At 46.9% G+C, this 14444-nt stretch overlaps 1 protein-coding gene across 4 annotated transcripts in view; it reads right to left on the bottom strand.

Annotated features, from left to right (window-relative positions):
* Window positions 1-475: 475 nt before the first annotated feature.
* The window catches only part of SBNO2 (strawberry notch homolog 2), a 233572-nt gene continuing 219603 nt past the window's right edge, over window positions 476-14444 (bottom strand). For all 4 annotated transcript variants that reach the window (XM_063914353.1, XM_063914354.1, XM_063914355.1 and 1 more), the window contains 2 exons: window positions 3517-3707; window positions 476-3383 (listed from right to left, as the gene is read on the bottom strand). In XM_063914353.1, the coding sequence (XP_063770423.1) occupies window positions 2947-3383; window positions 3517-3707 (628 nt within the window). In that variant the 3' untranslated portion in view covers window positions 476-2946. The remainder of the gene's footprint in view (window positions 3384-3516; window positions 3708-14444) is intronic.

Below are 14444 nucleotides of genomic sequence, written 5' to 3'. Positions count from 1 at the left end.
AGAAACACATAGCCTGAAACCATTGTTTGGCCCAGTTCCAGGGCTAGTGTCCCGTGTGGCCACACACAGAGGATGACATCTTGACACTGTGCATGAACTGGACAACTAGAAGGTTCCTCCAGTTCCAATGGGGCCTGTCTGTGCAGTCATATAAGGGTGATCTTCACACTGCCTTCGAATAATTCCTGTTAACAAACAAATCGACTTTAATAGGATTAATCCGGCTCTTTGTGGGACTACACAAGCAGTACCATTAGAGAAGCATGTAGTCACTTACTATTTTGGTAGCAAAGCAGGATGCTTCCAAAAACATATTTCATAGACATAAGAGGAATTACGTGCACTCCCTTTATCTGCAGTGAGGTCACATCTCTAATACCAAGCTGACGATATAGCGATATAGGTCAGCACATGCCTGTAGTACAATTTTATGTTTACAACACAACACTTTCACATCAAAGATAGACTCAAGAGATTTGTATTTACATTGAAAACTTTACTGAGTAGCTGTGAATTCAGCCTTCAGTTACAAATAGAAAATGTAGGAATTGGTTGAAGGCACATTTTTCTAAATAAAACTGTATACATCTATATATATATTTGTTTTTTTTACAGACATAAATATATGTGTTTAAGACCCGTGTGCGACAGGATGCAGAGTCAGTAGCACACGCGCATCATAATAACTTAATTGTAGAACCTGTCAAACATCACAGACACTGGGAAGTGATCTTACTGGGTACACATAAGAATAACTTGGAGATGGAGGGGGCAGCAGCAGCTCCTCTTGACCCCTTTACTGCCAGAGGGGCATGCACTAATTCCAGAGAAAAGTGTTGCAGAATTCCCTGACAGTAAAAGGGGTAAAAATACCTGAGAAACAGTTCGGCATTGAGTAAACACATAAAACACATTAAATAAGAGGTGCAGCATTCAGCAGTGGTGTACACAAACTACTTGTGTACAAGAAGAGCAAGGCACTGATTGAAAGACATTGCATAAAATGATTCACCATAGCGGAGTTCATGAGAAGTATTGCTTTGAAGTGTCAGCCACAATGACAGGGATGTAGTCTGAGTTGGGACAGAGCACACACAGTGCCAATAGAGGCATTAGGAGCCGTATATGTAAGACACACTTTAATCTTTGGTTGATGGTTTAAATGAAGCGTACAATGGGAGGAAGAGATAACTGGAATTAGAAGCCCACTGGCAGAGGGGTAACACGATGTGTGTGGGGAGGTTGGTAGGCTGCCAATATGGCAGGGCAGTGCTGAAAATGAGCAAACAGACGTTCCGAGAAAACATAGTGAGTCAGTAAGACATGCCAGCACAACATGCTGCGCCCCAGCACCTGCTGAAGCATCATTCTGACGTCATTTGTCTTGTGAAATGCAAACCATTGGAGGGAAGTGGGAAACGTAAAGCACTGAAATGCAACCTAAGATATAAACTGACAGAGTACACAAGAGTTCTTCATTGGTGTACAATACAGGGATTGCTTGCATTCCCATGTTGCCTATATTAATGTATTTTAATAACCATTCACTAACTGGACTTGTACTAGAAGCAAGCATAAACAGTCCCACAGCCCAAAGCTCTATAATGACATAACATTAAAGAATTGTATTTCCAGACCTACCTCCACCCCCAAAAGGACAGAAAATAAATAAAATAAATCTATTCACAATGTGATATTGGTACATAAGGCTCAAAGAGAAAAACATAAATTGCACAGAGCAGACAGTGAGTACTTCTCGCTATTATATCAATACAAGTTTGGTTCCTCTATTAAATCCAACAATACCTGCAAATATAATGTAATATTAGCTTGTCCTGAATGCAGGCCATGATGTAAATGGATTTGATTAGTTCTTCTAGAGGTAATATATGTGTAGTATTGTATGCCACCAGCCTGCATCATGTGTCTTTCCATTTTCCCAAGGTCAGTGTGCATTTGTGTACAGCTTGGTACTGCTATAAACTATAGAGTCATACAGCTGTCCCTTTTTACAATTCATTTAATACACAGAATAACCTATGTATTATAAGTGTAACCTACCAAGCAGAAAGCACAAATGCACTTACACAGGGAACTGGGGAAGCTACATTCTCCACATGGACAAATAAAATCTATTAAATATTTATTGAAAGGTGGGAGGAAAAAGTAAAATTTCTTTGGCATAAAACTTAAAACAGTGTCTGCCTCCGTCTGGCAAACGGTACCCAGCCTGAGATATACAGATATGGATATAAATATATATACACACACAAATGTACCCTGAGCAGACACCAAGGCCCCTTCTATCCACAGGGAGGTGGTCATGAGGCAGCAAATAGTGCAAAGATTAGCAGGGGTTAAAATAACAATACACAATGAAAACCCAAGTCTGTCTCTCCCAACCCTTCCCCATATACGTATTACACTGCGCATTCATGCAATTGCTCTGCCCAAGGCTCTTTCAGCCAGCCGTGTGTACAGCTCTGCAGAGAAGACTGTAAAGTGCTGAGCGCTGTGAAGAGTCAGCTCATGAACACAGAAGAACCTATATACACCGGGAAAGAAATCCCATACCTATCCTAGGTTGGAAAAGGAACTGAGGACAGAAACTCAAAGTGCAGGGTTCCCAGCGTGCATTCTGCAAATTTCAGGTCCCAAAAAAACAGGGACAGACTGCAGTGTGCAGCACCTGATGTGTCAGCTAGTCAGTAAGTCTGGGTAACGGATGTGTTAGTAAGAAGATGGGCATGCCACGATAAACATCTGCATGACACTTGGTCCTCTGAATATGATGAACAGTGCATGGCTTACTTCGGTCTGTGAAGCTCTAGATTTCCTCGGTCTAATCTCTCTGTAGAGCACAGCATTTAATGATGGTGTCAGACTGCTGGAACAGTGCTGTGGGGCAAGTCTGCTGGTCTGATATCAAGGGTAAATGTTCAAACATTAGTCTGTACCCCAGAAGCTGTTGTGCTCTCCACCAAACTGGATGACACTCTGACGGTCTGAAGGAGTTGGATCTGGAGCTTTTAGTTTTTGGAGCATCTCTTCTATAATTTCTCGAACATTAAATTGCTGGCTGGGGTTAGGGTCACTAGGGGAGAGAATGTTCCCTAGACTGTCAGGGAAAGTATACCCACGCTGTTCCTGTGCACTTGTAAGTGGGGGGCTGTAAGTCAGATCCAAAACATCACAACCTGGAAAAGGAGGTGGACGGTAAAAAGGTAAAGAGAGGTCCAATGGAGGGGCTGCTGAGGACATAGAGACCATGGAGAGACGTTCCGCATTCTGTCGGGATTCCTCATGTCTGCGCTTGACGTTCATATCCATCTGTTTCAGCTCCTCCTGCACTTTATACACACACGATTCTGGAATCTTAATGCCTGATGTGAAGAGAGAAAAATTATTTATACACAGTAATACTGTTAATCCCAGCAGTCTGATGGCAGCAGATGACTGGTTGAAGAATAAGTGTCTGCTTTGGAAGGAGTACTAATGTCTGTGCCAGCTACTTACCCACTTGCTTATGTTTATCCTTGGTTTTCAAACGTACAATCTGTAGGTAACTGCTACTGGTAATGTCAGATATCACAGATGCCATCCGGCTCCAGACACGCAGCAGAGAACCACACAACATATAGTAATGTCGAAGACGTAGTCCTTGTACACACTCCTTACCCTGCTGCACCAACTTACAGTTCCCATTCCTATACAGAACAAAGTAGTGTAAGGAAAACAGTGGGGGGGGGGAGAACAGAAGAGTGATGAGTAAGGAAATAATACAAAAACAAAACCCCCCAGATAAAATAAATAAATAAATAAAAGTATGTCAACATTTTTGGCCTATATTTACTAAGAGGTGGCTTTTCAAAGGTGCACATCTGTGGTTCTGGATGCGGGATGTAACAGGAATTATTATTAAAATGTAAAACACTCTGGGTTTGCACTTAAGATGATTGTCCTTTTAAATCCTATTATTATTATTATCCTTTATTAATGTGTGTTTATACACAATATATATATATATATATATATATATATATATATATATATATTTTTTTTTTTTTTTATTTTTTTTTTTTTCATATAATATAAAAGAGAAGAAACATACTTATTGCTTTGAACACTGAGTGGCGAATACAAATGAGACTGCCTGTGGGTTATAAATGCAATTTACGGATCAAAGCCAAGAAGTCATTAATTGGAATAGGTTTGCTTTCAAATGAAACCCTGAAACCTTTCCTGCAGTAACAAGCTGTAAGCCAATATAATATATTGGAGTTTCTAAAGCAGAAGCAACAGTTATACCCTTTTTCCACTGTAGCAATAACCTTAGTTATTGCCAGGTTTACCCAGGTCACAGCTTGGTTTAAAAGGGTCCTTGAAAAATAACCCAGGTTGAGTAACTACCAGGGTCGAACATGGGTAATACCCCTTTCACATTACCAAGGCCGGATCCCACCCGGAAAATGGAAACGGATCCCGGGTGTGATCCGGCACTGAGATTTTAACCATGGCGCTTTCACACCGGCAATATGCGGGTCGATACCGGGTTATTTGTGCGGTGTGAAAGGGGTTTTACAGTGCAGTGTAAACAGCTCGACCCGGGTTATCCGACCCAGAATATGCTCAGAAGTTGCTAATACCCCTGTCACACCGCACAAATAACCCGGTATCGACATATTGCTGGGTCGGCGTGCGGTGTGAAAGCGCCATAGTCGAAACCCCGGGTTGTCTGACCCGATAAATCAACCCGGGAATAAAGCAGTGTTATTCCAGGGTTGAATACCGGGTCAGTGGCAGCGTAAACGGGCTCCCGGGTCGATGCGACCCGTGACCTGTTCACTACAACAGGGAGAGACGGCGCGGAGATAATCTCCCAGCGCCACCTCAGCCTCCGCTGCCGGCTCTGACCCCCGCCGCTATGCAACTCGCCCGGCATATTGCCGTGTCGGGGAAGCCAGCGGTAGCGTCAAATGCCGGATCCCACCCGGGTGGGATCCGGCATTGGCGGTGTGAAAGGGTTATAAATTGGCTGTGTATGTAGAGGCCCACCTCAAGGGAGTGTCTGTGATACCCCTTTTCCACTGCCGCTAAAAACCTGGATTATTGCAGTGATAATCCAGTGACATGGGAATTCAAACTGACTAGCTTGCAGGGTTGGTCCAAGAAAGCATCAGGGTCGTGATTCAGTGCAAATGGGTAAGCTGGGTCAATGAAACCCGGGACCCGTTTACTGCATAGGGAGAACCACTGCACACGTGACCACTGACGGCACCAACCCAGGAAGAAGCCGAGTCCTGCCACCAGTCTGATCAGGGCCTCATCTGGGTCACGACCTGGCATTTAGAAAGAAACGTGGTAGGAGTGACATGAAGGGCAGACCCAGGTTCAGTGTAAAGGGGGATAACCCAGGAATAACCTAGGTCCAAGATGAAGTCTAACCGGGGTCTGACCCAGGTTCTAACAGTGTTTGGAAACCCAGGTCGACCTGGGTTTTAGGTGAAAGAGGGGTATTTTAACATTTGTTGCTCTGTTATGTAAGCCACACAAACACTGCAATAGCACTAGCAAAATGCCAATAATAATAATAATAATAATAATAATAATAATAATCAAAAAATCAAAATGTACTTGACCACTTCCAATTTGGCCAATAACATGTGTGACAGATTTATAAAAGACCTTGGGGTAAATTAACTAAGATGGGAGTTCTTTTTAAGATTTGATGTTGTCCATAGAAACCAATCAGATTCTAAAGGTCCATACACACTTGACGATGCACACATCGTTAACGACCGTCGTTAACGACTTCCCTTGAACTTCCCTTGAACAGCTGAGCAAACGACATGAGCATACACACTACCAACGACCAAAGACGAAAGACCATAGACCATTCATCGTTGAAGCATCCAAGCTGAACAGTTTATTAAAATAATAAGAATTTACTTACCGATAATTCTATTTCTCGTAGTCCGTAGTGGATGCTGGGGACTCCGTAAGGACCATGGGGAATAGCGGCTCCGCAGGAGACTGGGCACAAAAGTAAAGCTTTAGAACTACCTGGTGTGCACTGGCTCCTCCCCCTATGACCCTCCTCCAAGCCTCAGTTAGGATACTGTGCCCGGACGAGCGTACACAATAAGGAAGGATTTTGAATCCCGGGTAAGACTCATACCAGCCACACCAATCACACCATATAACTTGTGATCTAAACCCAGTTAACAGCATGATAACAGAGGAGCCTCTAGAAAAGATGGCTCACTACAGCAATAACCCGATTTTTTTGGTAACAATAACTATGTACCAGTATTGCAGACAATCCGCACTTGGGATGGGCGCCCAGCATCCACTACGGACTACGAGAAATAGAATTATCGGTAAGTAAATTCTTATTTTCTCTGACGTCCTAGTGGATGCTGGGGACTCCGTAAGGACCATGGGGATTATACCAAAGCTCCCAAACGGGCGGGAGAGTGCGGATGACTCTGCAGCACCAAATGAGAGAACTCCAGGTCCTCCTCAGCCAGGGTATCAAATTTGTAGAATTTTACAAACGTATTTGCTCCTGACCAAGTAGCTGCTCGGCAAAGTTGTAAAGCCGAGACCCCTCGGGCAGCCGCCCAAGATGAGCCCACCTTCCTTGTGGAATGGGCTTTTACAGATTTTGTCTGTGGCAGGCCTGCCACAGAATGTGCAAGCTGAATTGTACTACAAATCCAACGAGCAATAGTCTGCTTAGAAGCAGGAGCACCCAGCTTGTTGGGTGCATACAGAATAAACAACGAGTCAGATTTTCTGACTCCAGCCGTCCTGGAAACCTATATTTCCAGGGCCCTGACAACGTCTAGCAACTTGGAGTCCTCCAAGTCCCTAGTAGCCGCAGGCACCACAATAGGTTGATTCAGGTGAAACGCTGAAAAACCACCTTAGGGAGAAACTGAGGACAAGTCCTCAATTCCGCCCTGTCCGAATGGAAAATCAGATGAGGGCTTTTACAGGATAAAGCCGCCAATTCTGACACGCACCTGGCCCAGGCCAGGGCCAACAGCATGACCACTTTCCATGTGAGATATTTTAACTCCACATATTTAAGTGGTTCAAACCAATGTGACTTTTGGAACCCAAAAACTACATTTAGATCCCAAGGTGCCACTGGAGGCACAAAAGGAGGCTGTATATACAGTACCCCTTTCACAAACGTCTGAACTTCAGGGACTGAAGCTAGTTCTTTTTGGAAGAAAATTGACAGGGCCGAAATTTGAACCTTAATGGACCCCCATTTCAGGCCCATAGACACTCCTGTTTGCAGGAAATGTAGGAATCGACCTAGTTGAAAATTCCTCCGTCGGGGCCTTACTGGCCTCGCACCACGCAACATATTTTCGCCAAATGCGGTGATAATGTTTTGCGGTTATATCTTTCCTGGCTTTGATCAGGATAGGAATGACTTCATCCGGAATGCCTTTCTCCTTCAGGATCCGGCGTTCAACCGCCATGCCATCAAACGCAGTCGCGGTAAGTCTTGGAACAGACAGGGTCCTTGCTGGAGCAGGTCCCTTCTTAGAGGTAGAGGCCACGGATCCTCCGTGAGCATCTCTTGAAGTTCCGGTTACCAAGTCCTTCTTGGCCAATCCGGAGCCCGAATATAGTGCTTACTCCTCTCCATCTTATAATTCTCAGTACCTTGGGTATGAGAGGCAGAGGAGGGAACACATACACTGACTGGTACACCCACTGTGTTACCAGAGCGTCTACAGCTATTGCCGGAGGGTCCCTTGACCCGGCGCAATACTTGTCGAGTTTTATAAACATGTGGAAGACTTCTGGGTGAAGTCCCCACTTGCTGACAGTGCTATCACATGATTTTCCGCCCAGCGAAGAATCCTTGCAGCTTCTGCCATTGCCCTCCTGCTTCTTGTGTCACCCTGTCTGTTTACGTGGGTGACTGCCGTGATGTTGTCCGAATGGATCAACTCCGGGTGACCTTGAAGCAGAGGTCTTGCTGAGCTTAGCGCATTGTAAATGGCCCTTAGCTTCAGGATATTTATGTGAAGTGATGTCTCCAGGCTTGACCATAAGCTCTGGAAATTCCTTCCCTGTGTGACTGCTCCCCAGCCTCGCAGGCTGGCATCCGTGGTCACCAGGACCCAGTCCTGAATGTCGAATCTGCGGCCCTCTAGAAGATGAGCACTCTGCAACCACCACAGGAGAGACACCCTTGTGCTTGGTGACAGGGTTATCCGCTGATGCATCTGAAGATGCGACCCGGACCATTTGTCCAGCAGGTCCCACTGGAAAGTTCTTGCGTGGAATCTGCCGAATGGGATTGCTTCGTAGGAAGCCACCATTTTTCCCAGAACCCTTTCATTGATGTACTGAGACTTTGCTCGGTTATAGGAGGTTCCCGACTAGCTCGGATAACTCCCTGACTTTCTCCTCCGGGAGAAACACCTTTTTCTGGACTGTGTCCAGGATCATCCCTAGGAACAGACGACAAGTCGTCGGAATCAGCTGCGATTTTGGAATATTGAGAATCCAATCGTGCTGCCGCAACACTACCTGAGATAGTGCTACACCGACCTCCAACTGTTCCCTGGATCTTACCCTTATCAGGGAATTGTCCAAGTAAGGGATAACTAAAATTCCCTTCCTTCGAAGGAGTATCATCATTTCGGCCATTACCTTGGTAAAGACCCGGGGTGCCATGGACCATCCATACGGCAGCGTCTGAAACTGATAGTGACAGTTCTGTACCATAAACCTGAGGTACCCTTGGTGAGAAGGGTAAATTGGGACATGAAGGTAAGCATCCTTGATGTCCCGAGACATCATGTAGTCCCCTTCTTCCAGGTTCGCAATCACTGCTCTGAGTGACTCAATCTTGAATTTGAACCTCCGTATGTAAGTGTTCAAGATTTTAGATTTAGAATCGGTCTCACCGAGCCGTCCGGCTTCGGTACCACAACAGTGTGGAATAATACCCCGTTCCGTGTTGCAGGAGGGGTACCTTGATTATCACCTGCTGGGAATACAGGTTGTGAATGGCTTCCAAAACTGCCTCCCTGTCAGAAGGAGACATCGGTAAAGCAGACTTTAGGAAACGGCGAGGGGGAGACGTCTCGAATTCCAATTTGTACCCCTGAGATATCACCTGAAGGATCCAGGGGTCTACTTGCGAGTGAGCCCACTGCGCGCTGAAATTCATTGAGACGGGCCCCCACCGTGCCTGATTCTGCTTATAAAGCCCCAGCGTCATACTGAGGGCTTGGCAGAGGCGGGAGAGGGCTTCTGTTCCTGGGAACTGGCTGATTTCTGCAGCCTTTTTCCTCTCCCTCTGTCACGGGGCAGAAATGAGGAACCTTTTGCCTGCTTGCCCACGAAAAGACTGCGCCTGATAATACGGCGTCTTCTTATGTTGAGAGGCGACCTGGGGTACAAACGTGGATTTCCCAGCTGTTGCCGTGGCCACCAGGTCTGAAAGACCGACCCCCAATAACTCCTCCCCTTAATAAGGCAATACTTCCAAATGCCGTTTGGAATCCGCATCACCTGACCACTGTCGTGTCCATAACCCTCTACTGGCAGAAATGGACAACGCACTTAGACTTGATGCCAGTCGGCAAATATTCCGCTGTGCATCACGCATATATAGAAATGCATCTTTTAAATGCTCTATAGGCAATAATATACTGTCCCTATCTAGGGTATCAATATTTTCAGTCAGGGAATCCGACCACGCCAACCCAGCACTGCACATCCAGGCTGAGGCGATTGCTGGTCGCAGTATAACACCAGTATGTGTGTAAATACATTTTAGGATACCCTCCTGCTTTCTATCAGCAGGATCCTTAAGGGCGGCCATCTCAGGAGAGGGTAGAGCCCTTGTTCTTACAAGCGTGTGAGCGCTTTATCCACCCTAGGGGGTGTTTCCCAACGCACCCTAACCTCTGGCGGGAAAGGATATAATGCCAATAACATTTTAGAAATTATCAGTTGTTATCGGGGGAAACCCACGCATCATCACACACCTCATTTAATTTCTCAGATTCAGGAAAACTACAGGTAGTTTTTCCTCACCGAACATAATACCCCTTTTTGGTGGTACTCGTATTATCAGAAATGTGTAAAACATTTTTCATTGCCTCAATCATGTAACGTGTGGCCCTACTGGAAGTCACATTTGTCTCTTCACCGTCGACACTGGAGTCAGTATCCGTGTCGGCGTCTATATCTGCCATCTGAGGTAACGGGCGCTTTAGAGCCCCTGACGGCCTATGAGACGTCTGGACAGGCACAAGCTGAGTAGCCGGCTGTCTCATGTCAACCACTGTCTTTTATACAGAGCTGACACTGTCACGTAATTCCTTCCAACAGTTCATCCACTCAGGTGTCGACCCCCTAGGGGGTGACATCACTATTACAGGCAATCTGCTCCGTCTCCACATCATTTTTCTCCTCATACATGTCGACACAAACGTACCGACACACAGCACACACACACAGGGAATGCTCTGATAGAGGACAGGACCCCACTAGCCCTTTGGGGAGACAGAGGGAGAGTTTGCCAGCACACACCAGAGCGCTATATATATACACAGGGATAACCTTATATAAGTGTTTTTCCCCTTATAGCTGCTGTATTTTTAATACTGCGCGTAATTAGTGCCCCCCTCTCTTTTTTAACCCTTTCTGTAGTGTAGTGACTGCAGGGGAGAGCCAGGGAGCTTCCCTCCAACGGAGCTGTGAGGGAAAATGGCGCCAGTGTGCTGAGGAGATAGGCTCCGCCCCCTTCTCGGCGGCCTTATCTCCCGTTTTTCTGTGTATTCTGGCAGGGGTTAAATTCATCCATATAGCCCAGGAGCTATATGTGATGCATTTTTTGCCATCCAAGGTGTTTTTATTGCATCTCAGGGCACCCCCCCCCCAGCGCCCTGCACCCTCAGTGACCGGAGTGTGAAGTGTGCTGAGAGCAATGGCGCACAGCTGCAGTGCTGTGCGCTACCTTGTTGAAGACAGGACGTCTTCTGCCGCCGATTTTCCGGACCTCTTCTGTCTTTGTAAGGGGGCCGGCAGCGCGGCTCTGGGACCTATCCATGGCTGGGCCTGTGATCGGTCCCTCTGGAGCTAATGTCCAGTAGCCTAAGAAGCCCAATCCACTCTGCACGCAGGTGAGTTTGCTTCTTCTCCCCTTAGTCCCTCGATGCAGTGAGCCTGTTGCCAGCAGGTCTCACTGAACATAAAAAACCTAAAACTAAACTTTTCACTAAGCAGCTCAGGAGAGCCACCTAGTGTGCACCCTTCTCGTTCGGGCACAAAAATCTAACTGAGGCTTGGAGGAGGGTCATAGGGGGAGGAGCCAGTGCACACCAGGTAGTTCTAAAGCTTTACTTTTGTGCCCAGTCTCCTGCGGAGCCGCTATTCCCCATGGTCCTTACGGAGTCCCCAGCATCCACTAGGACGTCAGAGAAAATGAGCTGGGAACAGGGCTGGTGAACAGTGGCTTGGTCGTTGGTCTTTCACACCATACACATTCAACGACGTCTCTGGTCGGTAACGACCATAGTGGAAATTGAGCATACATGCTCCACAGATAAGCGAGGGTCGTTAACGTCCCGCGGGGCCGCGCATCGGTGCATACACACTTGACGATATAATGAGCGACTATCGTCAAGTGTGTATGGGCCTTAAGTCTCATTTATCTAGGACCTTCTAGAAGGTAATACCTGGAATGTGATTGGTTGCTATGGGCAACATCTCATCTTAAATAGAACTCCCATCTTAGTAAATTTACCCCCTTGTCTGAAGCCTTTCCAAATTTAATGTTAGGTCCTCTTGATTAGAGAAAGACAATGATTATATAACCCTGTTAGGGCATAACACAATGAGCACCTTTGGCAGCCTGCTAACGTTGCATACCAAACAGAGTGTATACCATCGGCCAGGGCTCTATTACATGGACAGAATACAATACACAGCATGAAAAAAATAAAGATTTTACTTACCGGTAAATCTATTTCTCATAGTCCGTAGTGGATGCTGGGGACTCCGTAAGGACCATGGGGAATAGAGGGGCTCCGCAGGAGACATGGGCACTTTAAGAAAGAATTTAGATTCTAGTGTGCTCTGGCTCCTCCCTCTATGTCCCTCCTCCAGACCTCAGTTAGAGAAACTGTGCCCGGAAGAGCTGACAGTACAAGGAAAGGATTTTGGTAATCCAGGGCAAGACTCATACCAGCCACACCAATCACACCGTATAACTTGAGATAAACATACCCAGTCAACAGTATGAACAACAACAGAGCAACAGGTCAACCCTGATGCAACCATAACATAACCCTTATTTAAGCAATAACTATATACAAGCATTGCAGAAGAAGTCCGCACTTGGGACGGGCGCCCAGCATCCACTACGGACTACGAGAAATAGATTTACCGGTAAGTAAAATCTTATTTTCTCTAACGTCCTAGTGGATGCTGGGGACTCCGTAAGGACCGTGGGGATTATACCAAAGCTCCCAAACGGGCGGGAGAGTGCGGATGACTCTGCAGCACCGATTGAGCAAACACAAGGTCCTCCTCGGCCAGGGTATCAAACTTGTAGAACTTTGCAAAAGTGTTTGAACCTGACCAAGTAGCCGCTCGGCAAAGTTGTAATGCCGAGACCCCTCGGGCAGCCGCCCAAGAAGAGCCCACCTTCCTAGTGGAATGGGCCTTAACTGATTATGGCAGCGGCAATCCAGCCGCCGAATGAGCCTGCTGAATCGTGTTACAGATCCAATAGTCTGCTTTGAAGCAGGAGCACCAAGCTTGTTGGAAGCATACAGGATAAACAAAGACTCTGTTTTCCTGACCCTAGCCGTTCTGGCTACATAAACCTTCAAAGACCTGACTACATCAAGCAACTCGGAATACTCCAAGTCCGTAGTAGCCACAGGCACCACAATAGGTTGGTTTATATGAAAGGATGAAACCACTTCCGGCAGAAATTGTGGACGGGTCCGCAATTCTGCTCTATCCACATGGAAAACCAGATAGGGGCTTTTATGTGACAAAGCCGCCAACTCTGACACACGCCTAGCCGAAGCCAAGGCTAATAGCATGACCACCGTCCACGTGAGATATTTCAACTCCACCGTTTTGAGTGGTTCAAACCAGTGGGATTTCAGGAAACTCAACACCACGTTAAGATCCCAAGGTGCCACTGGAGGCACAAAAGGGGGCTGAATATGCAGCACTCCCTTTACAAACGTCTGAACTTCAGGTAGAGAAGTCAACTCCTTTTGAAAGAAAATGGATAGGGCCGAAATCTGGACCTTAATGGACCCAAATTTTAGGCCCAAATTCACTCCTGACTGTAGGAAGTGAAGGAAACGGCCCAGCTGGAATTCCTCCGTAGGGGCATTCCTGGCCTCACACCAAGCAACATATTTTCGCCATATACGGTGATAATGTTGAGCTGTCACGTCCTCCCTAGCCTTTATCAGCGTAGAAATGACCTCATCCGGAATGCCTTTCTTTGCTAGGATCCGGCGTTCAACCGCCATGCCGTCAAACGCAGCCGCGGTAAGTCTTGGAACAGACAGGGCCCCTGTTGCAACAAGTCCTGTCTTAGAGGAAGAGGCCACGGGTCCTCTGTGAGCATTTCTTGCAGATCTGGATACCAAGTCCATCGTGGCCAATCTGGAACAATGAGTATCGCTTTCACTCCTCTTTTTCTTATTATTCTCAGCACCTTGGGTATGAGAGGAAGAGGAGGAAATACATAGACCGACTGGAACACCCACGGTGTCACCAAGGCGACTACAGCTATTGCCTGAGGGTCTCTTGACCTGGCGCAATACCTCTGTAGTTTTTTGTTGAGGCGGGATGCCATCATGTCCACCTGTGGCAGTACCCACCGACTTGCAGTCTGTGCGAAGACTTCCCCACTCTCCCGGGTGGAGGTCGTGTCTGTTGAGGAAGTCTGCTTCCCAGTTGTCCACTCCCGGGATGAACACTGCTGACAGTGCGCTTACGTGATTTTCCGCCCAGCAAAGAATTCTGGTGGCTTCTGCCATCGCTACCCTGCTCCTTGTGCCGCCTTGTCGGTTTACATGAGCCACTGCGGTGATGGTGTCTGACTGAATCAGAACCGGTTGGTCGCGAAGCAGGGTCTCTGCTTGACGTAGGGCGTTGTATACGGCCCTTAGTTCCAGGATGTTGATGTGAAGGCAAGTCTCCTGACTTGACCACAGACCTTGGAAATTTCTTCCCTGTGTGACTGCTCCCCACCCTCGGAGGCTTGCATCCGTGGTCACCAGGACCCAGTCCTGAATGCCGAATCTGCGGCCCTCGAGAAGGTGAGCACTCTGCAGCCACCACAGGAGAGACACCCTGGCCCTGGGGTATAGGGTGATTAACCGATGCATCTGAAGATGTGATCCGGACCACTTGTCCAGTAA

The sequence above is a fragment of the Pseudophryne corroboree genome, chromosome 1, assembly GCF_028390025.1.
Source record: "Pseudophryne corroboree isolate aPseCor3 chromosome 1, aPseCor3.hap2, whole genome shotgun sequence".
NCBI classification, from domain to species: domain Eukaryota; kingdom Metazoa; phylum Chordata; class Amphibia; order Anura; family Myobatrachidae; genus Pseudophryne; species Pseudophryne corroboree.
The sequence above is the reverse complement of the archived record's forward strand: the minus strand, read 5'-3'. Positions and strand labels throughout refer to the sequence as shown.